Source organism: Engraulis encrasicolus, chromosome 6 (genome assembly GCF_034702125.1).
Source record: "Engraulis encrasicolus isolate BLACKSEA-1 chromosome 6, IST_EnEncr_1.0, whole genome shotgun sequence".
Lineage (NCBI taxonomy): Eukaryota > Metazoa > Chordata > Actinopteri > Clupeiformes > Engraulidae > Engraulis > Engraulis encrasicolus.
The window spans coordinates 2,136,493-2,159,112 of record NC_085862.1 but is presented as its reverse complement, the minus strand read 5'-3'; the positions used below and the strand labels follow the sequence as shown (position 1 = coordinate 2,159,112).

The 22,620-nt window shown below is 41.3% G+C and overlaps 1 protein-coding gene across 1 annotated transcript; it reads right to left on the bottom strand.

The window, feature by feature from the left end:
- Positions 1–231: 231 nt before the first annotated feature.
- Positions 232–21,041, bottom strand: LOC134450598 (cytochrome P450 2J4-like). Its single transcript, XM_063200452.1, has 9 exons — positions 20,770–21,041; positions 11,634–11,799; positions 11,067–11,216; positions 10,643–10,803; positions 10,357–10,533; positions 3,092–3,233; positions 2,424–2,611; positions 1,831–1,975; positions 232–490 (listed from the first exon to the last, which is right to left on the bottom strand). The coding sequence occupies exons 1-9, from the start codon at positions 20,965–20,967 to the stop codon at positions 315–317; spliced, it is 1,503 nt and encodes a 500-aa protein (XP_063056522.1). The 5' UTR covers positions 20,968–21,041; the 3' UTR covers positions 232–314.
- Positions 21,042–22,620: the final 1,579 nt, after the last annotated feature.

Here is a 22,620-nt window from a genome sequence, read left to right as displayed (position 1 = left end):
TTGTACCATTGCAACATGACTTTATTCCACCAAAAATATCCAATTGGCTAAATACACATTGATAACACGGTCCTTAATATTGTATAGGCCAGGGATTCTTAACCATAGGGCCGCGGCCCAAAGTTGAATCCCTGGTATAGGCTACAGAAAATGTATAGATACACCCAAAAAGACTGAAAGGAGTGTTTGGATACATATTTTAATATATAATTTAATTATAATATATTCCCATTGTGTAATAACACCCAGTTTCAAAACAAACAAAAACAACACAGCCACTAAAACAGGGAAGTGCCACTGTGCTCCTGTGGACGTCAACGAGGAGTGGCACACAGTCGGTAGGGTCGGGGGCTGTTAGTGGAGGACAGTTGGGACTCCAAGCTGGGTTCTACTCCCTCTGGTGGTGAGAAGGAGAATCGCTGCAGCAGAGAGGTGAAGAAGAGGAAGAGCTCCATTCTAGCCAGCTGCTCTCCTGGGCACACTCTTTTACCTGAGGCAAGAAAGGAGCAATTCACACAACATAGAAACAAATGCTAAACAAAGGGAAAATACAATGACTTCCGTTCAATATGCCAAACGCCATTTGCCCATTTGCTGCTTTTCATGATTGATTTTACTCTTGCTGATACATTTGTTTTTGATGAACAGCTGAAATATTGGTATTTCACTCACTAGACTTAATATTTTGCTTAGCATTCTCTTAAAACATCTGCACTGAGCTTTAATTAACAGGGAGTACCAGGCCCCCATTTTATTATGTACGCAATCACTGTGAGCAAAGGTGCATGTCTTCTACCAGGTACTAGTGTTCACATGGTCAACGGGTCATAAAATTGCCTTTGTCATGCAGCACTATGGTTGCCAACTGTCAATGAAAAAAAATACTGGACAGTTCATCGTCGCGGGGGGTCGGGGGGTCCTCCCCCAGAAAATGTAGCATTTCTTAGATGTAATTTTCGGCATTTTAACGTCCCGTGTTGGATAAAAGTGTCAACCAAGTGTAATGTAATGCAATGTTGAAATTGCCCGTAATTCTCCTTTAAAGTAACAGGGCATTGCTTCAACAGTTGGATTACATTTTGCAGAGGCTGAATATTCATGGCTGGATATTCTGATATGGATATTAGAGTAGAGTAGAGTTACTTTATTGATCCCTGAGGGGAAATTCAGGTGTCAAGTAGCTTACATAAATACACATAATGCCCACATGGACATTTAACACACATAACACAGGTAAAGTCAGGGAGGGGAAAAATAAAAATGGAGGAAAAAAAATAAAAAGGCAATGTGCAAAAACATATTCTGATTGAACAAATGTGCAAAGAACATACTCTAAGACAGTGATTTTCAACCTATGGGATGGGGCCCACTGGTGGGCCCTGAAGGTATTCCAAGTGGGCCTTGAAATCATTTTCTAAAAAAATATAATCATATTTTGAGGTGTGTTGCTATTGATTTATTTGAGTTTTATTCTTTATTGGGTCATAAGTGGGCCCTGAACATTTGTGACAATTTTGAGTGGGCCCCTCGTTGGAAAAGGTTGGGAACCCCTGCTCTAAGAGTAGAGGTATTCTCACCCAAGGAGAACGGCAGGAAGGCCTCCCTCTTCCTAAGGCCCTAATCTCGCATTAGAATGTTTTCAGTAACATACCCTCATTTTTATTTAAGAAAGCTAAAATCTCTAGAGGCTGAATGCAGTGTATATGTGTCCCCAGGCATCAAAGGGTAAATAACATATATGAGTAATCAGGTTAAAATGGGTTTAAGTAGCAGGACATTGCTACACCAGGTGGATTACACTCCTCAGAGGCTGAATATTCTTATACGCACCCAAGGAGAACGGCAGGAAGGCCTCCCTCTTCCGGAACTTCCCCTCTGCATCCAGGAAGTGGCCCGCTGGGTTGAAGATGTGCGGCGTCTCCCACTCCGTCTTGTCAAACAAAATAGAATTCAGGGTGCCCATTACCATTGTTCCCTGAGAAACCAAAACAATGCACAACAATCACATGAGCCTATTCTGTTTTCTCAACATTGAACATTGAACAGCATTTACATATTCCGCATACACTAAAGAAAGTCCAAGGCAAAAATCAAAGAGGTTGGATATATAATAAAGAGGAATTTATCGAAACACGCCGGCTCAATGCAAAAGTGTGTGCTCAAAATTTGGTCTCCTAAGGGGGCGTTGTTGTCCCTCCTTCTTCTTCTCATTTCGTAGTGTTTGCACCAGACGTGCGCTACGGCCATCTACATCGCTAAGGGGACCCCATTTATTCTCTACCTCAAGACTCCGAAGGTCTCCTAAAGGGGCGTTCACCCCACGTAAAGTGGACCCGCCTGCTTTATCTCACTCTCATATACGATTCTCTGGCAAAAATAATAAAGTGTACAGCCTAGTAATTCAAAGAACATCCTCAAGTCACCTTAGGAATAACATATTCTCCAACTTGAGTCTCTTTCGTGGCACTTCTAACCAGGTTCAGAGGAATAACGTCTCCAAATCTCTGGATCTCATGGATGACAGCGTCCGTGTAAGGCATGTTCTCCTGGTCGGCCACGGAAGGCTGCCTTGACGATCCCACCACTCGATCTATCTCCTCCTGCACCTTTCCTGAAAATTGAGGCACACGTTAATGGACATTAAATAAATTGTTAAAACTTACACTAATATTTAAAGTGATATATGATTTATAATACACTAATATTTAAAGTGATACTGTCCCATTTTTGGAAATAATCTTATTTTACACCCCGCCCCCCCTACCCCCCACCCCTTGAGTTAAATAATAGGCTTTTGACGTTCTCCTGTACTTCCAACCGTTTTCTAGTTATGGCAGTGCACATTTTACCTCCAAGCTAAGAGTCCTTTAAGGCCAGTTAGCCGCGAGCTGGTGTCATCCTCAATGTTAACTGCTAGCATGGAGGTAAAATTTGCACTGCCATACCCAGAGAATGTTTGAAAGTACAGGAGAACGGTAAAAACCTATTATTTAACTCAAGGGGAAGAGTAAAAAAAGCTTATTTCCAAAAATGGGACAGTATCACTTAAATTGAATCAGAGCATAGAGAACAGATCATGTGTTTTCCTCACGCTGTATCTCTGGATACTTGATCATGTACAGCAGTGCCCAGTACAGCGTGGCTGACGTGGTCTCTGTTCCTGCTGTAAACAGGTCCAGGGTGCAGAAACACAAGTTCTCCACATTGAAGCCTGCTGCTTTGTCATCCTTCCACTACAGAAAACAAACAAAAAGAGGAATTAGTCTAGAACGAATTCGTGAAAATCTTTCACTTTGTGATAAGTTTCTGATTTTTGGCAGGGTATTAGGTATGGGTCTAAGGTTTCCAAAAATCATTGGAGGCACATTGGCGGCGCCCCCTATTGGCCGTTATCCATAAAATGTGAAATGGCCTTATTTTGCCTGATTTTTATCTGACATTGTTCTATAATTCAACGTTTTACAATCTATTTAATAAAATGGTTGTTATGCCAATACCATTTTATCATTTGAAGCTCATTTTCATGTCAAATGTGTGGTCATGGTCAGTTTTTTGCTTGAAAAATTGTGCACTGTTGAGAATTACCAGGGTATCACAGTCATTAAATGTAAAATCTCATCCCAAATGTCTAGCTCAATGATTTGCAGTGTTTTACAGCAATGTGCAAATGCAAAATGCTAAAGCTGTTTCAGTTATAAGACAGATGGAGAAACCCACCTAACAATGTGAAAGCAGTGTCAAAACTGTGCCATACACAGTAGTGTCATAAGCATTATATTAATGTCATACATGTTTCATGACTGTTGCTATTCATTGACATTTGGTTATGATCCTGACACAAGTTTACACCTATTCACCCACCTGAAGCTCATTCTCCGCACAGCCATCATTCAGTGTAATTTCAGCGCACTGAAATTTAGAACGGCCCTTAATTGACTACACAACATGCATGTCTCGCCAGCATACTCATGAACGGCCATCCGGGTCCTTAACTTGTAAATGTGCGTTACGTCCCTTTATGGGTGAAAACAAACCGAATGTCTCATCAACTTACATGCTACATCGGCTTGTCTAAATGAACACAGTCCATGCTTCAGCCACGGCTGTTTGGCTCTATTATTTGAACAGCCGTCAACACAACACATTTTCAGCATGTTGCGTGTGAACAACGCTAGTCTACAGGTCCGTATCTTTCGTTTATTAAACCCCAACATCACCAATTGACTTGCATGGGTTATTTTCCCCCACAAATGGGCGTAACGCACATGGAAAACGTCACGCCGTTCATGAGTATCATTCAGTGTAATTTCAGTTCACTGAAATTTAGAACGCCCCTTAATTAACTACACAACATTTATTCTCTGCACACCTGTCTCCAGTCAGATATTTGCGTTTCTCGCTCGCACCCACCACCTCCCCGTTCACCTCCCCTCCCATTGATGTTCGGTTCATTCATCAGGCGTCCTGCCCTAGCTTCCTCTCCAGTTCACCTTACTCCTTTGCTCTATGACCATCATCGGCCAGGGGGTGTCCGCTCAAAGCTCCCACATATCTGCAGGCACAGAGCTCTCAGTGGCGCTCCATACTCCCGAGCTCAAGAATGTCTATCGCTAAGACGTTTCTCAGTCGTGGCCGTACGTCAGCACCACGGCCAGCGATCTTGCCCTGTACGCCGCCTTATCCTACTATCTCAGCTTCTCGAGTGCAGTGGTTTGCTCGTGCGGACCCTATGGAGCACTTTTCATGATCTTCCAGCACATGGAAAGCCCCTCCTGCGAGAGCCGCACGATCATGGGAACGAAGCGAGAACGAAGATGTATGCATATATGACTAATCCAAATTTCAGATAGTGAACTAATGAATTCTTTTTTTATGGCTATTCATTTACAAGACATTTAGCTTATTATAGCTGAGGACATCCCATGACCCTGTTGTGTAGAGTATAGAGTTTTAGTAGCCTGGCTATCGTCGCTTCAAAACTCTGTAAACATTTGATCTTGCCAAGGCTACTCACATTGTCACCACATTTCTCCAAGAGAGATGCATAGGGTGCAGTGGCGTTTTTAGCCCAATATTACCACAGGGGCCTGACAGGGGCCCACATGTTTTGAGGGGGGCCCATGTACCTTATATTCTTCGACCTTACTTTTGCCAAAATATCTGCCTTTTTCTAAACCCAGTAATCCAGTATAAAATACCTGCAAAAACACATGCTTCAGCATCTGAAGCACATACTAAGCATGTAATTAATTGAATTAAAAGCTGCTTAATTTTGTATTATCACCCATTTATTCAGCTCTAACATACAAACTTTCTTCATTTACAAAAAATGTGAATTTCATGAGTCTAAAGCTACATCATGCAGATCCTGGCACTACGATCAATGATAACCTACACAGTATTTGGCATCAATGGGTTAACCAACTTACCAATTTCATATTTAATCTAACTGTTAAATCACAATGAGCTACATGCCTTGTTTGAAATGTGCTATACCAATTATTATTATTATGGAAAAAAATATAATGGCAAGAACATACAAACTAGGGATGGGCGGTTTTGAAAAAAAAAAAATGTGTATCAGTTTTCTTGATGACAATTGATATCTGCACATTTTTTTTAATATATAAGTGGCGATTTTCCCCCAAACCTTTCTAACGAAAAGACTGAAATTAAATTTAAAAATGAGATAAAATCATGAATTTAAATTAATCTCCATTTCTATTTTATCACTTTTTCCATTTTAATAATATTTTTTTTATAATTTACAGTTTATATTTCCCTATCCACAAAGTCTCCATAAACTCTCAAATAAGAGAAAATGCAGAATTGCATAAAATAGCCTTAAATCTCCACCATGGGGCAGTCAGTCCCAGTAGTATATCTTTCAATGAAGAAGGGTTAAATGATTATAAGCAGCTGCTGATTTCTCTGGCAGCTTTTTTCTAAGACAGCCCAAAACAGCTTATTTCTCTTACACCTGGCAACACTAGTTGCTTATTTCACGTTCTACACCTGGCAACACTGGTTCCTAGGTCCGGCGTCGTGTTGCTTGCTTGCGCTTGACTAGTAGCGACAGAACAGTGGGAACAGAAACGAAACAGACTGAAGACACGGAAAACAAACGGATTTACTGACATTGTGTGAATATTTCCTTTGAATTAAAGGCCAAATCCAACGTAGAAGGTATTTTGTCCGGTAGTTTGTGTCATATGGCGATGCATTTCGCTCCTATTTTGCTCCCAAATCATTTCAAACAGCAATGTAGCAATGTATCTTGTCTGCCCATTGCATTTGTAAGCTAGGCTACTTTAGCCTATGACAAAACTCATAAGCAGCCTTAATAGCAGTGCTGCAGCACACACAGTTGGGATGGCAATTAAATACCGTTATGAATCTGAGAACTGTTAATAATTAATAAAATAGCACCACATAGAATTGCCTTTTAACTCAGCCACATACAGTAGCCTAAGTGCCCAAACCGAATGCATGCCACCATTCCGTTTAAAACCGGCTTATTCCTCATTGTTTCCTCACTTCAGCATGTTATCCAACTCCATTAAGTCCAGCGATGATAGCTCCAAAAATGAAGAAGTTCTAGCTCACAAGTCTGCAGGTCGCTGCTTGCAGCAGGTGGAACATCGCGCGAATCGGGTCGAGTGCGTGCAGGGGCAGTGGCAGCACCTCACCCAAACCTGGGGGCAAAGTATTGACGAAGGCCCCCCTACCTAACATGTGTAATGTCACTGGGACCCAATTCTGTACCCCCTCTGTGCCTGGGACAACTGACCCGTCTAGTCCCTTCCTGTGTGTGTTGCACTTGGAATCCGTCAATGCATGTTGCAAACCTGTTAGACATTATTTTTTTTTTATATCATTGGCTGGCGCAGGGGCCCTAGGGGGGGCCAGGACCAATCCTACAGGGGCCCAGGCCCACCCTGGCCCCTGTCTAAAAACGCCCATGCATAGGGTGTGTGTGACTTGCGTTCATGAAATGCCTCTGCTACTGATTGAACCTACAATCAGTAAGACCAGCCATTCCTTCACTCATCTACTCAGACTTTTTGTAAGCTATAGCCTACTCTTCTAAAAATCTCCACACTCAAACTTTGTGCCCGTGCTCATCCTGTCTTGCTTAAACTATATTTCAACAGGCCTACAAACTGTCAAAATGACAGTGGAGTGCACATTTGCATGGAACAGTAGCGTGATGTAGCCTAACCTGCAACTACTTCTAATGCTTTGGACTGTGATGATGGCTGCAGTGGTGTAGTCTACTTTTTGAAGTGGGTATACTGTATATTTAAGCATTTTTTGATGAGGGTATACTGTATATATTTGTGCTATTCTAAATAATGGATCAATCAATTTTAAGTGGATATACTGTAATCCCTGAAATTTTGAAATGGCTGCGTATACCTGCGTTTTACGTAGGGCCTAGACTACACCACTGGCTGTGCATTTCATCAAGGTGTAGGTTACAATTCTCCACTTCAGGTTGATATTTTGACAACACTAATATCCCAACCGTATCTCACTCATTTCGTGAGGTATTCACGAAAATAATAGAGTAATTTTCGTGGTGCATTCACGTTATTGCCCGCCTTTCGTAAAGTCTTCACGAAAATAATAGATTAATTTTCACGCTGCCTATTCACTTGAATTGCCCGACTGTTGCCTAGTGACCCACTAGTTTGATGCCCTTTCGGTAGCCTACCGTCACATGGTAATCAAACATTTCAAACAAGCAATTTAGGGTTAGGTTTAGGGTCAAGGTTAGGGTTAAGGTTAGGGTTAGGGTTAGGTTTAGGGTTAAGTAGGGTTAAGGTTAGGCAGGCGCGGAGTGGCCGTAGGGAGATCGGGGACTTGTCCCGGTGGGCCGCGGACGTGAAATGTAATAATGCGGCCACATTGCATTTTTAGCCGGCCCTGAAGTTTTGACATCGTAATTATAAGCACAGACTTCCCACTTTCCACTTCCCTGTATTTTAACGTAGCTGACTAGCCAGTATTTATACCGCATACCAGAAGGCAATACCTCACTGACGGTGTCAAACAGTAAATTGGCCACACCCCTTCTCTACTGATAATTTTCATACACCGTAGATCGCGGAAGTTTACAAGATCTTAGTAACACAGTTTCGTTTTCAGTATTTGAAGAATCTGTGATATGTATATTGGTTACCAAAGGATGGAAATATTAATAAATTATGATTTATTTTCCGATTTCCACACGACTGTTACAGTTTACAGTCTTTCCAGTCCAGATTCACTTGCTCTGTGGTTATTGACTTGGGTTACGAACAGACTCCACCAAGTGGTAAGGAAGAGAACTGCGCCTAACAGAAGCAATGGGTTTTGTTTTGATTTGTTAGACCGTCAGTATATCTCCTTATAGTCGAAATAATATTATTATCATACATGTATTTATATGTGGTACATTTAGGATGTAGCCTATGTCTGAAGAAATGGAACAAAATAATTACCACACAAGATTCTGATGTGACCAGTGCTGGGTGTGTAGCCTAAGCTGTGGATTAAAGTAGAGTGATTGCAAGAAACAAAGACATTTGCTGCGACGAAGACAGCGTTTTAAGGTAGGCCTACACCGTTTGGTTATACATTTTGTTGACTTATGGTTGTGGTTTGAAGTAGCTAGGTTTGGCTTATTTGCTGCATGGTGGGTTTATTGCACAATGTAGACAGACTTTTTGTAAGCTATAGACTAGGCCTACTCTTCCAAAAATCCCCAAACTCAAAACGTTGTGCCCATGCTCATCCTGTCTTCCTTAAACGATATTTCAATTTCAAACTGTCAAAATGACAGTGGAGTGCCCATTTGCATGGAACAGTAGCGTGATGTAGCCTAACCTAGTAGGCCTATGAATGCTTTGGACTGTGATGATGGCTCCAGTGGTGTAGTCTACTTTTTGAAGTGGGCATACTGTATATTTGAGCATTTTTTGATGTGTGTATAGTCTACTGTATATATTTGTGCTATTGTAAATAATGGATCAATCAATTTTAAGTGGGTATACTGTAATCCCTGAAATTTTGAAATGGGTGCGTATACCTGCGTTTTACGTAGACTACACCGCTGGCTGTGCATTTCATCAAGGTAGGCTACAATTCTCCGCTTCAGGTTGATATTTTGACAACACTAATGTCCACATGTAGTACGTGCAGATTTCGTGGCTTTTGTCTTTTTGGTTAGGAAACCATGTTGTTCGCTTTATTTTTTTTTTTGTTTTTTTAAAGAGGGCCGCCAAGGGGAAAATTCTCCTGGTGGGAAAAGGTGGGCCACTCCGCCCCTGAGGTTAGGGTTAGGTTTAGGTTTAGGTTTAGGGGACATAAGGCGTAAGTACCGAAAGGGCGTTGAATTAGTGAGTCCCGAGTGTATCAGCAGTGTTCTGTCAGCACCCCCTCCCCGCCCCTGCAGACGTTTGGATAACCATAGCAGCAGTGGGGCAATTCAAGTGAATAGGCAGCGTGAAAATTAATCTATTATTTTCGTGAAGACTTTACGAAAGGCGGGAAATAACGTGAATGCACCACGAAAATTACTCTATTATTTTCGTGAAGACTTTACGAAAGGCGTGAGATAGGGCTCATTCCACATGTAGTACGACTGCAGATTTCGTGGTTTTTGTGTTTTTGGTTAGGAAACCATGTTGTTCGCTTTGGTTTTTTTTTTTTTAAAGGGCCGCCAAGGGTAAAATTGTCCCGGTGGGAAAAGTCCTCCCACTCTGTGTCATTGACTTGAACACATCCCATCAAGATGTTGCTCAGAAATGGTTGGTCTCCTGTCCAGTTGGAATTCCGAATATTTTAAGTATAGTTGCCTGGCTAGGCTAAATGAGAAGTCACAGTTTGAAAGTGCTTTGCCCGAGTGCTTTGCCCGAGGAAAAGATTGTAATAGACTGCATGGATTGAAATTCCAGCAGCTGAAATTGTGTTTGCTTGTCTTATGAACTTATGACCACTAGGTCAACTGTAACAGAGTTGAAAATGCTGTTGAGAAATATATAGTTTTTGTGAGTTTTGCCATTATTGAGCAGAATACTGTTTGTTAGAGACACCTTGTGGCACTTCGGAGAACTGCAGGTCTGTTGCGTTTTGACCCTCTGGGGTTCCCGTAGCCGAGTCACAAAAGCGATTCCCTGGCTCGGATGCTGCAGTAATGCCCATTTGCTGTGTTAAGGAAATAAATTGCCGTCCAAAGAAAGTCCGCCTCCTGTGCCTGCTTGAGTCCGTTTCATAACCCCACCCACACTACCACGTTTTGTCAGCGTTCATGTCACAAGTAAATACAGACTACCTGAATAGGCTCCAAGTTCTACTCCACACTTAACCCACCTTTTCCATCTCTGTGAGGAAGAAGTCAATATAGTCTCTGGGGTTTGAGGGATCACAGTCTGCACGATGGTCTTCAACTTTGTCCCTTACAAAGGTAACCACTTTATTCCACGTGGTCAATATTTTCCTGTGGGGACCAGGTATTCTGCGGAATATCCATGGGAACATGTTGTAGAACTATGAAGATAAAACAGAAAAGTCAAATAGTATACATTGACATCTGAAGTGTCTGGTTTCTTCAGGCACTTAAATACGTAGGCCTATATCGAGTGTAGGGGAGTCTGACCTGTGCCCAAATACCCGCCTCCAGGCTGACGGCTAAATTGATGTTCCTCAGGAGGGCCTGGAAGTCATCGTCGCTGTACTCGAAACGTTCCCCAAACACCAGCACGCAGATGATGTTGGACACAGCATTGTTAATGAGCCACTGGGGGTTAAAGGCCTTACCTAGAAGAATCATAAAAAAAATGTTGAGAAGACACGCACCTGACAAAGATCATACATAATTACACCATATTAAACAGCTTATGCTGCTTTCAGCTTTAACTGTTTTGATATTTAAACCCTTTTGTAGGATCTGGTATCCGTTTCCGGATCCGGCAGGATCTTAAGCAGTGGATCCGGTATCCGGCAGGATTCTAAAAATCAGGATCCGGTGCATTTCTAGTTATAATTGCAGAATTACTGAAGTAGAGAACTGCAATAATTACCTTGCTCATTGCTAAATGCTTCGTTTAGATATCGGCATTCCAGAAGAATTGACGGCTCAAGGCTGCTCTTGCCCAGTCCAAAGTTCCTCAGAGTGTGCAGAGCAAACCTCCTTTGCTGTTTCCAGCTATATCCATTGGAAGCAACAAGACCTTCAGAGACAAACAACACAACGATTCTGAATTAAAAAAAAAAAATAACACCATGACATAACGTAATTGGGTAACACTTTATTTTAGGGATAAATTAGCACTGATACATACAATGTTAATGCCTGCATAAGTAACTTGTAAGGCATGTACTAAGCAAACGCTAAGGTCTACTAGGTCCTTACTAAGGTTAAATTGGTAGTAAATCCCTTATTGTCCATGAACAAGACATTTGCGAATACATGCCTAACAAATGTTTGATTTTGCTTTGTACATGCCTTACAAGTTACTTATACAGACACATTGTATGTATTAGTGTTAATAGATGTATCCCTGAAATAAAGTGTTACCCATAATTGATGTTTCTGTCTGTGAAAATGCTTGTTTTCGTATGCAACACAAGTGGAGAAAAATAATCACCTTTGCCACCAAAAATGTCCTCAAATAATGGTATGCCAGTTGGTCTGTCAGCAAAATGGTCTGCTTGATTGACATATAGTTCTCTCACTACTTTGTGGCCGTTGAGAACCACAAGTCTTGGACCGAAAAGCCGAAAGTTGAATATATTCCCATATTTTTCAGCAAACTGGAAGAGACACGCAATGCAAAAGCAAAAAAAAAGATTGAATAATGAGTCAATACATTGGAAAAAAGACTGAATACATGGAATAAATTGACTGATTTTCATAGACCTCCGAGCCGGAGGCGTTGCGCCACCGCGAGAGCGGAGCCTGGATATGGAATAAAAGGCCAATGTAGCTTCTTTAAATTAGCCATGGCAGAGAAGCCAGGCTACGCCCTCCCAGTGACGCAACGCCTTCGGCGTTGCTTCAAGTCAGACCACGAACAATATTGTTTCTGAGCTCTAGAAAAATCGGGAATTAGGAACCAATCAACTTTGAGCAGCTTCAACCGTCCTGGGTGGAGGCTTGTTCAAGGCAGTGACACGGTGTAAGCTGAGACGTTCTATTGGGACTAAGAAATGTTAGTTTAAACTGCGGCACAGCCTTTTCCTGGCCTCTCCCAGTGTCAATGTGAGGCAGGTTGACCATGCCGCCTGGGAAACGTTACTCATTATGCTCGAGGCCAGACCAAGTCTCGAACAAATATTTGAAAGTCGATGATAATCAGGCTTGAGAAGAGACAATACGATACCTATAGTTGTTTTGGGTTTATTACGGTGCAGTGAAAAATTCAGAAACTCAATAGCAATGAATCGATTCTGTAGCCTGGCTATGGCGTCTTCAACTCTTTGAGTGTTTTGTCTGGCCACCAGGCTTGTACGAAATTCCGAATGGAAAGAATTTCAATTCAAAATAATGCCATAATATGAACAGAAGGTGGTGGTGTTCTATGCACTTTCAATGGGTGGTGTAGATTAAATTCAAAGAAATTCCAGGTAATGGCACCACCTAGTGTTCGTATTATGGCATTAATTTTAATTGAAATTCTTTCCATTCGGAATTTTGTACAAGCCTGCTGGCCACCTCATGATACAGTGAGCGGTTTCTCAGAGTGCAGGCTTATTCTGTCTCCATGAAATGCCTTTATACTGTGCTCATTTTTGATGGAGCAGTGCTGTGCAGGCTTTACAGTGTGCATGGGCACAGTGACCTGCATGAAGCGTCCTGGTTAGAAATTATGTCCAAGACGCGGCATATGGGAGTGACGTCTGCGTCACATAGTGTTAAATTATCGCAGGAACAGATTTTCTGCTGCACAGAGAGGCAACTAGTCTAGTAGTCACTGCGCTGGCATGGGACCTCCTCAATGTCGAGTGAGTTTATGTCTTGGGAAGTCGTGTTAGATATGTCTGTCCATCGTCCTTGCCAAGCATTCAACCCCACCTTTATAAGCCCAAGCCGATCTCGTTGTGGTCAAGCAAAAATCTGCTTCATTGCAAACACGACTATTGAAGTCAGGTTGTCTTTTTCTTTCACTTACCTACCACTGTGGTCAAATAAATGACAGAGGGAGTGTGTCATTTCCTTGAACACCCCCCATCAAGCCAATGGAAAAGCTCTACTTGCATTGGTCCTGAATTTTAGGACATTATAAATATCAGGGATAGAGCCCTGGCCAGACACACGTGAAATGTTGAGCAGCATCACATAAGGCATTGGGTATCAGAAGGCATTGGGTATCAGAATGCATTGGGTATCAGAAGGCATTGGGTATCAGAAGGCATTGGGTATCAGAATGCATTGGGTATCAGAAGGCATTGGGTATCAGAAGGCATTGGGTATCAGAAAGCATTGGGTATCAGAAGGCATTGGGTATCAGAATTGGGCATTTGGTATCAGAAGGCATTGGGTATCAGAATGCATTGGGTATCAGAAAGCATTGGGTATCAGAATTGGGCATTGGGTATCAGAATTGGGCATTGGGTATCAGAAGGCATTGGGTATCAGAAGGCATTGGGTATCAGAAGGCATTGGGTATCAGAAGGCATTGGGTATCAGAAGTGTCATGCCCGGCTCTGCTGGTTAGTGTTTGGGGCTCTTCATTCCTCCGACCCACAGGTGGAGCTGGCCTGACAGGATGTTCAATATCTAAGAGGGCTACTGATTGGGCGGCCTATAAAAGGCCTCCCATCAGCATGTTCTCTCTCTCTCTCTCTCTCTCTCTCTCTCTCTCTCTCTCTCTCTCTCTCTCTCTCTCTCTCTCTCTCTCTCTCTCTCTCTCTCTCTCTCTCTCTCTCTCTCTCACTCTCTCTCACTCTCTCACTCACATCCCACAGGCACATTCGTTTGGTGACCGTATGGTCACGTCGTCGACGGCCGGGATTGCACCACACTTGCACCCTTTTGGACAACACTCATTTACTGATACATTCCTTGGTTAATTCACATTACTGATCACTGATACATGTTGTAAATAAAATATCTTTTGGTTAAAATATACAAATCGTGGTGGTCGTGTGGTCTCCCTTATTGTTACAGCCACTAACGAGACAGTGGTTGTGACATAAGGCATTGGTTATCAGAAGTCATTGGGTATCAGAAGGCATTGGGTGTCAGAAGGCATTGGTTATCAGAAGGCATTGGGTATCAGAAAGCATTGTAACCAATACCCTGTACCTAAAATACCTGTAAGTCGCTTTGAATAAAAGTGTCAGCTAAGTGTAATGTAATAATATAATCAGCCTCTAATGTCATCATACCATAGAATAAGCTACCTGCTAAATTGACTAGTGACACTGAAATGACTACAAGCCACAGCAGGCACGTGCACTCCAATACGGCAGGGGAGGCACGGCCTCACCAGCCCCAGATGATTATGATGAGATGCAGTAAATGTGAATAATAGTTACAATAACAGCTATTGTTTTCGAGCATCTGCACCATAACTGCCATTTAAGCAGTGTTTAAACTGTTTCACTCGTTTTCAATCTTTTTTGTGGCCAAAATCGTAATATTTGCCCATTTCATGTCAAATTCCTCCGAATACGCTGAATTTGGGGCAACTCTGAACTTGCCTCACCCCCGGATTGCGCAATCCCTCGCTAACAAGCTTCAGCGCATGCGCCATTTTGCTCGTTCTGTGAATGCAACCTGGTAATATTGTATTAAACGTTTTTATACACTTAACCCTCCTGTTACCCTCAAATTTTGGAACATCCGTGATCCTTGGGGTCAATTTGACCCCAACCACTTAAATGTCTACAAAATCAGTAGAAAACAACACTTTGGCACATGTTTATGTCTCAGATATGTATTATTGCTCTGTTGGTGACATATAAACTGCTTTAAATATATCCTAGCACCCCCACACATAGCCCACACACCAAAAAAACTTAATCCATGACTAGGCGAAAATTAGACAAAATAGCAATAAAATGTCATTAGTTGGTCTAAAAACACATGGGCACATGTCATTGAAATTTTAGTGGCTCCATATACTCCCTAAATATGAATTTCTATTACTTATAACATTTGAAAAGAAAAAAACAAATTTGATTATCAAGGATATTATCTATCTATTACCATATGGGTCAATTTGAGGCTGAAAGAAATAGACGTTTTCCCAAACATTCAGAAGGTTTTTAAGTCCAACATTCATTTTCCTTGAATGTTTGAATGTGTATTTATAACACAAGTATAATAGTTAGGTAAGAACATGGATACATTGCCAACCAAGAGTTTCAGGAACATCATAGAAAGTCATTGTTTTCTACATTATTTCTACGCTTGAATTAGTGTGCACATAAGGAAAAAAGCATGAGGAGCATAAAAAAAGGCATAAGCAAAAATGAGCATGTGCTCCTTGTAGACATATTACATGTTCATGGTAGTGGGGTAATGTTTGAAGGAACAGGGCTAGCAACTTGTATGTTTACTTCTATTCACTATGTATGCCCACTGGAGAACTTGTGGTATGGACGTCAATGTGTATGTCCTTCACAAAAGTTACAGCTGTTGCTGTTCCTGCCTTCTCTATGTCAGGTAGCAGCAGTTTATAACCAATGCTGCAGACAACTATGTCAATGTGGAACGCCATACTGAATAGAGGAGAAGAATAGCACCATTATATCTCTCAACATAGCAACCAACCTTGAGATCTTATCCATCTAAAGAAGTACATCGGCTTGTCACCATCAGAACAGTCCATTTCAATATTTGGATCACAATCATAAAGCTTCTCTTCAAATATACCATCACTTATAATTATGTATGCTGGGCACAGAACAACATGCACAGCAATGCGGACTATATGTGATCCATCTTATGCTAGTGTGTGTGTGTAGTGCGAGGGTGCAAAAGTAGCTCCAGGGTACAGGGCTGAGGGGGTAGGGGGGTTGCTCTGGTGGGTGCCATGATGATACTACAGGTGCAACCAGGTTCAGTTGATGGACTTTGCCAAAATGTCAATGCTGTAGTGGCCACCACTGCCCAAAATGTTGCCGTGAATTAGTTTTAGGCCTCCCCCATGTTATTAGTATTTTTTAGTTATCAGGGGCCAAACAAAAGCAAAATGTTCAGCACTGATTCTTGAGAAAGTGGCTAAAACAGGTTGTAATGTTGACAGAAAAAAACAAAGTGAATTACAAAATGATATGGTATATCCTCGTAGACTAAGGTCTTGGCTTTTCAGAAATGCACAAGGCCAATCTCCCCATTATGTATTTTTTTCAGAAATCAGGCTTTTCTCCGACCATACCTTGTTTTTTGTCAACACCGTCAGACACAATTAAAAGTTATTAAAATTGTATTGATTTGGTTGCATATGTATCTGGAGTTTTTAAGTGATTATGTGTATTTTTTGGTTCACACATATGCCTTTAAATGTTGAAAAATCACTTTTGTTCTATTTTAATACTGTTTCATGTGTTCTAATTTTAAAATATGTACCGTCATACGATGCTTACTTAACGCCTAAATACAACAAACATTTTTTTGTAATTTCACAAATATTCGTGTAGGCTTAAATTGGCTATTACTTTGATATTTCAACAACTCCTAAGGAAAATGTTGTAAGCACATTCCTTTAAAATGTCCAAAACTCCTTCTTACGGTGGTGACTTAAGAACTGACAGTGGTGACAGTAATCTGAGAGTGGTGAAAGTGGCCTAATTAGTACCTGCATTTAGCAAAATAAATAGCCCTCTCAAGTCAATGGCATCTTGCATAAACACTTTATTTTTGTGTGTGCACAGTATGAGCATGTGTTTTTACTTCATTAGTTAGATTATCTAGGAAGTAAGCCACTGGTTGTTGAAAATGTGGTAAAAACAGCTTTTAAGTTGTTCAAATCCAAAATATAGATGTGTATTATCATAGATGTAGGTCTTGGCTGTGCAGTGAATGCATTGGCCAAGCTCCCCATGTTTAACATTTTTCATAAAATGGGCTCTTTCTTGTTTTGTCAACAGCGGCAGACAGAATTAGAAGTAAAAACACATGTTTACTGTATTAAAGTGAATTACTTTAACAATTCAACATAACTGTAGATACTTATTGTATGCATATTCTTAAAACATGTCAAAAACACGTAAAACATGTGTTTTTTGGTGAACTCCATCAGATGTCACCACCGTCAGGTTTTCTGACAAAAAAACCTCCAAATGCACCTCAGTGGTGGCTAGAGTATCATTTTGGATCACAATTATTACTAACATGCCTAGTAATGTTTCATTAACCAGCACAATTTAGTATAATATGGAACAACATGATGATCAGAACAAAATCTGACGGTGGTGACATCTGACGGTGTGAGACAAAAAAGCACTCTTTTAAATATTATGCATTGTTTGTTCACATTAGCCATTTCATTTTCGCTCTGTTTCTTGGGTGCTTCATACCTTTTCTGAAAAAAATTATATTTATTAACATTAATGTAATACAATACTATTAAAACCCCCGACGGTGTTGACAGTTTATGGTTGGGACAGTACCAGTGTCCAAACAAATTAACAAATTGAGGACAAAATAATAAACTTACAGGAGCTTCAGTGATGGTGAAGTAGGCAGTAGAGCTAAAGGTTTGAAAAGGGGTCCTCAGTAATGAAAATTACCTTGTGCATACCTGATTTTATTGTCTTTTAGAAAAAATCTGACGGTGGTGACCAATATGCTGGACACATTTTGAGCAATCAGTAAATAATAGTAAATATTGTTTTACATCCACTATGTTCACATCTGTAGAACCACTTTAATATGGTCTTCCACATCATGGTGATATTGTTCAATTCTGTTAGTGATTTTTGTATTTTAAGTCAATTGAAATGATGATGCCAGTCCTTGGGACAGGCGTTTTTACAGGGTGTGGACAGGTTTATAGCCATGAAAAGTAATAAAATTACACTTAAATATTTCAAACAAAAATGTATTCGTGTGACAGACCCCTTGGCCATTACCTGGGTTCATTTTGTTTGTGAAAATTTAGTTGATTTTCAACAGAATTAATATTTTACTGCAGGGACATGTTTTTGCCAAACTTTCAAGAATCAGTGTCAGAAGAAACATGGCTACATAGCTTATTTTCATGTATTTCACATTATCTGAACAGATTTCAACATTTATTTGCACAATATGGATGTCACATTTATGTTTTATACACTTGAAACAATTGGGGTCAAATTGACCCCAAGGAACACGGATGTAACCAAAATGTGTACAGCACTTAGGAAAAACATTTTTGTTGAAATTTCACTTTTTTCACATTTATCCCATCTATTTAGGAAAAGTCATCAAAGATGAGGAGGAAGAAATATGTACTTCATGTATTTTTCAGGTGTTAAACATTGAAAGGGGTCAAATAGACCCCAAGGATAACAGGAGGGTTAATAGAAGTATGTATGGTGTGCCCTCATTTCCTGATAATGTTTTACTATTTTCTACGTGTGATTATCATGTATCATTTCTTTACTCTAAACGCTTTGGCATAACGCCCACTGAAATATACAGTGGTGAGGCCAGCAGTAGTCTGGCCGCAGACTCCTTCTGGCCTTGAGTCTTGCTGGACAGTTACGTCATAGCGAATCTGAAGTTCACAATACAGTCAGTCGGTGTTGTTGGCTAGCTTGTTCACTTGACTGCTACAAGTGGATTTCATAACAAAACTAAGAGCATTCTCAAAGTTGGATTTCCAAGGGGAAAATATGTGATAAAGAATGGAGGACCGACAGAGCTGAAGGGTTTGCTGCAGGTGACCGGTCAACTACCCGATCATTTCAAAGTGAGTGGTACAACAACAGAAACTATTTTTGTGTTTCCCCTGTGTCTTGTTTGCAACCGGCGAGAATGTGTGGAAGACCATTCGCATGGGATTTCACGACTTAACAATTTACTAAGGACTAAGGAGCCTCACGAAACAAATCCTCGCGGCTACTCATATTCATATTCAATGCCAAATGGCTTTGGACGTTTGGGGCGTCTCGAATAGATGTGGCTTTGGATGAACAGCACCGGCTAAAGTAACGTTAGCATGCGCAACGCCAAAAGTGAAGGAAAAGAGCGGCGCATGGACCTGATGTACGAGTTAAAGGTAAGATCAGTGTTTCCTATGTGTGTGAAGCCTGTGTTTGTGAGACCCGTGGGGAGCGAAAGAATCCGCCGTGATTCTGTCTGGTGTGGTGGTAGCTTTTGTGATCTGAACAGGATTCTCATGTGCCCTGTAACTGTTTGTAAAGTTGAGTACAGGGCGTTGAGGTAAATCAAATATACCCGTGTAGCCTAACTACAAGACTCTGATCTAATTCCAAAGTGTAGGCATAACATAAATGACAGTCCCAAAATATTTGGTGACCATATCGAAGCTTGTGTAGTAATCTCTGTTTAAATGTTGACATTCGCTTCCTGCCACACCTTTGTCCCACATCGTTTGCCGTAGCCTCGTACAAGTAGATGTACAAAAGCTATCACACCAGTTTGTTCGCCGTGGTGCTCAGCGGTCTATATGACACCATGTTTTGAATCCCGTGTGTGTGTGTGTCTTTCATTGAGCATCCGCCGTGATGTGGTTTATGTGAGACCACTGTTTGAATCATGTGTGTGTGAGAGCAGTGGGCTGTGAAGGAGCTTACACTCTTCACTACTCTCCCCTCCTCCTCTCCTCTCCTCTCCTCTCCTCTCCTCTCCTCTCCTCTCCTCTCCTCTCTTTTCCCATCTCCTCTCCTCTCTTTTCCCATCTCCTCTCCTCTCCTCTCCTCTCCTCTCCTCTCCTCTCTTTTCCCATCTCCTCTCCTCTCCTCTCCTCTCTTCTCCTCTCCTCTCCTCTCTTTTCCCATCTCCTCTCCTCTCCTCTTCTCTCCTCTTCTCTCCTCCTCTCCTCTCCTCTCCCCTATCCTCCTCTCCTCTTCTCTCCTCTCCTCTCCACTACTCTCCTCTCCTCTGCTCTGCTCTCCAGCTCTCTCTGCCGTGATGCTTCTGTTTGTCCACATTGCTGCTGTGTCGTTTATGTGAGACCACTGTTTGAATCCTGTGTGTGTGTGTGTGTGTGTGTGTGTGTGTGTGTGTGTGTGTGTGTGTGTGTGTGTGTGTGTGTGTGTGTGTGTGTGTGTGTGTGTGTGTGTGTGTGTGTGTGTGTGTGTGTGTGTGAGTGAGAGATCTAATAGCATTTTCTCTACGGAAATGCAGCATGTTTTATTTTGTAGGCCTACCTTATGTTAAGAAAGCTATGACATATGAAACTTATCAGTAGGCCTATTTGGTAAATTTACTAAAATGTACGTATACTGTAGCTGTAGTATTATATATTTGAAAATCTGATATTGGAAAAGTCAGTGCCTCACCAGCCATAAAGTTGACCGCACGTTACTGAGCCACAGCCAGTTTTTAGAAGCATTTGGCTGGTTGGCAGGAGCCAATGTAAAGCACACACACACACACACACACACACACACACACACACACACACACACACACACACACACACACACACACACACACACACACACACACACACACACACACACACACACACACACACTTTTCAACAACACAGGCCTACTACATACATGCAAACCAAATAAAAACGAAAACATAAGTGAAAAGTATCATTCTACTAATCTACTCATTTTAGCCAGTCACTCATTATGCCGGCACATACACATTACCTTTGCGAACTCTAGATGGGCCTTGCTGAAGTCAGTCAAGTGGTGCAGGTGTCCTATGAAGGGTAATGACCGCGGTCCTGGAGGGAAGTTCGCTGGTGGTTTATTCCTAAAGTAGTCCAACAGCAGAAGGGAAATTGACACAAAAATTAAAACGCTTTTTATGTCAGTCAACTCTAAAAGATATGCCAGCACTGTCATGACTCAAAAGTACTGTAGACTGATAATCCTCGTTAACCTAACTGAGCTACGGATTATATGCGCCCCTAACTCCCCCAGTAAAACTCTTCTCCAACGGGCACAACGCTGTAGTAGTAATACACTGTAGTTAGTGATTTGTTATTTCTTGTAGATTCATTTAAGATGACAACAGTGGCGCAGCAGGAGACATTGAACCGTGACACAGTTATGATCAGGGCTGGATTAATGCACAGGCTAGATATGGCTGCAGCCTAGGGGGCCCCAGCTGCTAGGGGCCCCTGATTGGCCAAAACGGACAAATTGCAGAATTGGGACAAGATGCAAAATTGAAAAATCGATCCACCGGGTTGAGAACAGTTGGCAGACATGTTATCCTGAATTTGTAGCTCGTAATTATGACACAGTTTATGTACATTTTTCACAAAATCCGCCTTCTAGGGGGCCCCACAGCAACCTGTAGCCTAGGGCCCCCCAGCCATGTTAATCCGGCCCAGGTTATGATGTGATGTGGCTATTTATTAACCAATTCACTTGATCTTATTGGGGTTCAAAGGTCGAGGATGGTTCAAAGGTCGAGGATGTCTGTAGCTCAGGCTCATGGTTCAGCTGAGGTGAAATGTTTTCCCCATAAGACACGAAATAAACAACACAGTGGACAACAATTGATCACAAGTATATACACCTCTGGAAAGAAATGAGACCATTTCTCAGACTTTACTAACGTGTTTGAGTAAAATTAACGTTTGTGTGTCATTCTATAAACTACGGTCAAAATTTCCTCTAAATTCCAAAAAACAACCATTGCCATTTAGTTCATTTTTTTTTGCTTACTGTCACCAAAATGGTAATGACCGTCTTGCTTAAGGTTCTCAGTAATGTTGTTGAGTGTTGTCAGCAATGAGTGAAAAGGCAGGTGGGCACATCTGTGCAAAGAGGCTAGAAAAGCAATTCACTATATTTGGATAGTAATTCAGATATTTTGTACCATTGCAACATGATATTCCATATTCAATTTGCTAAAATACATTGATAGCACAGGCCTTAATGTTGTGTAGGTTACAGAATATTTTAAGATTGACCCAAAAGGACAATTTAGTACCTCCGCCAAGGAGGTTATGTTTTCGTTCGTATTGGTTTGTCTGCCTGCCTGTTTGTCTGTCTGTCTGTTTATTTGTTGTTTGTCTGTCTTTTTCTGTTTGTTTGTCTGGCTGTCAGCATGATAACTCAAAAAGTTATGAATGGATTTTGATGAAACTTTGTGGAGTTGTTGGAAATTACCAAAGGAACAAGTGATACAATTTTAATGGTGATCCAATCACGATCCAGAATCAGGACTTTTTTTTTTTTTTTTTTTAAGAAAAAGATTCTTCTCCATTGTGGGATAGGGTGAATTTTTACATTCGAGTTTCTAACTCCACAAGAAGAAGGCAGAAAGAAAAGTTAGTGGAGGACAGTTGGGACTCCAAGCTGGGTTCTACTCCCTCTGGTGGTGAGAAGGAGAATCGCTGCAGCAGAGAGGTGAGGAAGAGGAAGAGCTCCATTCTAGCCAGCTGCTCTCCTGGACACACTCTTTTACCTGAGGCAAGAAAGGAGCAATTCACATAACATAGAAACAAATGGGGAATACAATGACTTCCATTTAAATGACACATT

Excerpts from the sequence above, each read along its gene's own strand:
- LOC134450598 (XM_063200452.1), bottom strand. The coding sequence starts at position 20,967 with ATGACAGTGCTGGCATATCTTTTAGAGTTGACTGACATAAAAAGCGTT. Across the intron at positions 3,234-10,356 it reads TCCTCACAGAGATGGAAAAG|TGGAAGGATGACAAAGCAGC; the intron begins GTGGGTTAAGTG and ends TGTTTTCTGTAG. Across the intron at positions 491-1,830 it reads CTTCCTGCCGTTCTCCTTGG|GTAAAAGAGTGTGCCCAGGA; the intron begins GTGCGTATAAGA and ends TTCTTGCCTCAG.